General features: G+C 59.1%; 1 protein-coding gene across 1 annotated transcript in view; it reads right to left on the minus strand.

The window, feature by feature from the left end:
* TRH (thyrotropin-releasing hormone) overlaps positions 1-1,317 on the minus strand; it is a 2,177-nt gene extending 860 nt beyond the window's left edge. The window contains exons 1-2 of the mRNA XM_010862514.1: positions 1,107-1,317; positions 11-259 (exon numbers count right to left, since the gene is read on the minus strand). Of these exons, the coding sequence (XP_010860816.1) occupies positions 11-259; positions 1,107-1,317 (460 nt within the window). The remainder of the gene's footprint in view (positions 1-10; positions 260-1,106) is intronic.
* Positions 1,318-2,251: the final 934 nt, after the last annotated feature.

Consider the following 2,251-nt stretch of genomic DNA (forward strand, 5'->3'; position numbering starts at 1 on the left):
GGCGGTCTGCCGGGGTGCTGCCTCTTGGTGACAGCGTACCCAAGCCAGGAGGCGCGCCGGCCGGGATGCTGCCGCTTCTGCTGACCCGCGTCCACCGCCCATGCCGCCACGTCATCCCTCCGGCCGGGGTGCTGCCGTTTGCGGAGTCCCGCAGCCCCTCCTTTCTCTTCTCCTTCCACTGCCTCGTCTGCCTCCTCCTCCTCCCTTTTGCCAGGATGCTGACGCTTGGAGAACCAATCGGGTTGAAAGATCTGAGACTCTGTGGAAGGAAAGAGGCCAGTGAGGGACCCCGTGACCTGCAGATGCCCACTCCAGCCTTCCTTCCAGGCAAGACAGATTCCCACAGCATTCACCCAGATTCATGGCCTTGCACCTGCCTCTCAGGCCTCATAGACCCAGGCACACTCACACAGGTGGTCAAGGGCATGGCCTCTGGTTCCACTCCCCAGCTGTGTGACCATAAGCAACTCAACTTCTTTGAGTCTCAGTTTCCTTCTGAGTAAAATGGGGGTGGGGAAGGGTAATAACTACCTATCTGAGGCTTCGGTGGTTTAGTTGCTAAGTCGCATCCGACTCTTGAGACCCCATGGACCGTTGCCCACCAGGCTCCTCTCTCCACGGAATTCTCCAGGCAAGAATACTGGAGTGGGTTGCTATTTCCTTCTCCAGGGCATGTTCCCCACCCAGGGATTGAGCCTGGGTCTTCTGCATTGCAGACAGATTTAGGATCTGACGCTTAGGAAGATCAAATCCTGCTACAAGGGGTTTCAAGTACTTAGAAGGGTGCCTGGCATACCGGTGTCTAGTATGAACAGGTGCCTAGTAATTCACACTGTAACACACAAAGAAACTCTCTCTCCCTGGCACAGACTCTTTCCCACTGAAGGTCTGCTCTCTGAAATATTCCCAGAACTGAGATGGAAAAGGAATCTGATCCCAGGAAGCAGTCAACTCACCACCTGCCAAAGGTGTGGCCAGGGGTAGTTTCTGAAAGGCAAGAGGCTGAATGACTAAGTCTCTCCCTCCTCTGTGGCCGGGTTTCCCCTAACCCTCTCCAGTCGGCGTCCTTCTCTCAACCCGCAGCCCCACATAGTCTCAGCCCTCACCAGATAGGCTGTCATCCTGGTCTTCTCGCAGTCGCTGGAGGTCTTCCCGGAGGAGGAGGAGGCGCTCCGCCTGGCGCAGGAGGTCTTCCAGGCCCTGTTGCTCGGACAGGTCCGCCTCCTGCTGGGCCATATCCAGCTGTGCGCGGCCTCCGGGGACACCGGTCAGGGTCAGGGTCAAAGCCATGGCTAGCAGAAACCAAGAGCCAGGCATCTTGGTGTCTGGGGCAGGGAGACAGGAAGAGAAAAAAGGTACACTGCTGCACTCCCGTCCCAGCCTGCTCTATGGCTCTCTTTCCTGTCCTGGGGGATACCCGAGGCCGGGGGTGAGGTGGGGAGGATCAACCGTTCAAATGCTCTCCCGGGAGCAGGACCACCTGCCACATTTGGGTGAGGTCAGCTGGAGGACCTGCCTTGAGTCCTGGGCATCCTCAGCCCTAAGGATGCTTGGACAGCCTGCCCGCCCCCAGGTCTACCCGCGAGAGTCAGGGACCCCATCTCCACCGCCACTTCTCAATGACAGGAGTGTAACCACCAAGATTGCCGCGCGGGCCCAACGGCCAGGACGCTAACCTGCAGCGTCACAGGCTAAAATTCTCCCCCAAGGTTCCCAAAGCAATGTTTTTATTCCAACACGCCTTCTACAGCGTTCTGATTGCAACCCTGACTCTATTTCCAATGCTAAGATTCTAGGGCCAGGCTAGGAATCAAATTCTAACACTAAGAGGCTAATTTCAATGGGCTAAATCCTATTTCTAGCTCCGAGACTGAGATTCTCAGACTGAGGTCGGTTGCCACCGTGAACAGTCTGTAAGATTCGGATTCGAATTCTAACTCCCAGGCTTTCCCGCCGGTCCCTTGACTGCCCAGCGCAGCCCCCGGCATCCTGGCGCGTACCTCCAGCTTGGAGAAGCCTCGCAGCGGTGGGATGCGAACCTCCCCGCGATGTGCGGCTCCAAAGGCCGGGACGTGCGCGCCGGGAGGGGCCGCCAGCCCTGTGGCCGCGCCGTGCCTCCGTCGGGCCCCGGCCTGCGCCGTGGAAGACCCGGGGGTGGAAGCGCAGCGCCCCTCCCGGGAGCGCTCGGAGCTCCAAAGCCGCCGCTCTCCGCGGGGCGCATTGGAGGGCGGGCAAAGCCCCCCCTTTCCCT

The sequence above is a fragment of the Bison bison genome, unplaced genomic scaffold (assembly GCF_000754665.1).
Source record: "Bison bison bison isolate TAMUID 2011002044 unplaced genomic scaffold, Bison_UMD1.0 scf7180017864482, whole genome shotgun sequence".
NCBI lineage: Eukaryota > Metazoa > Chordata > Mammalia > Artiodactyla > Bovidae > Bison > Bison bison.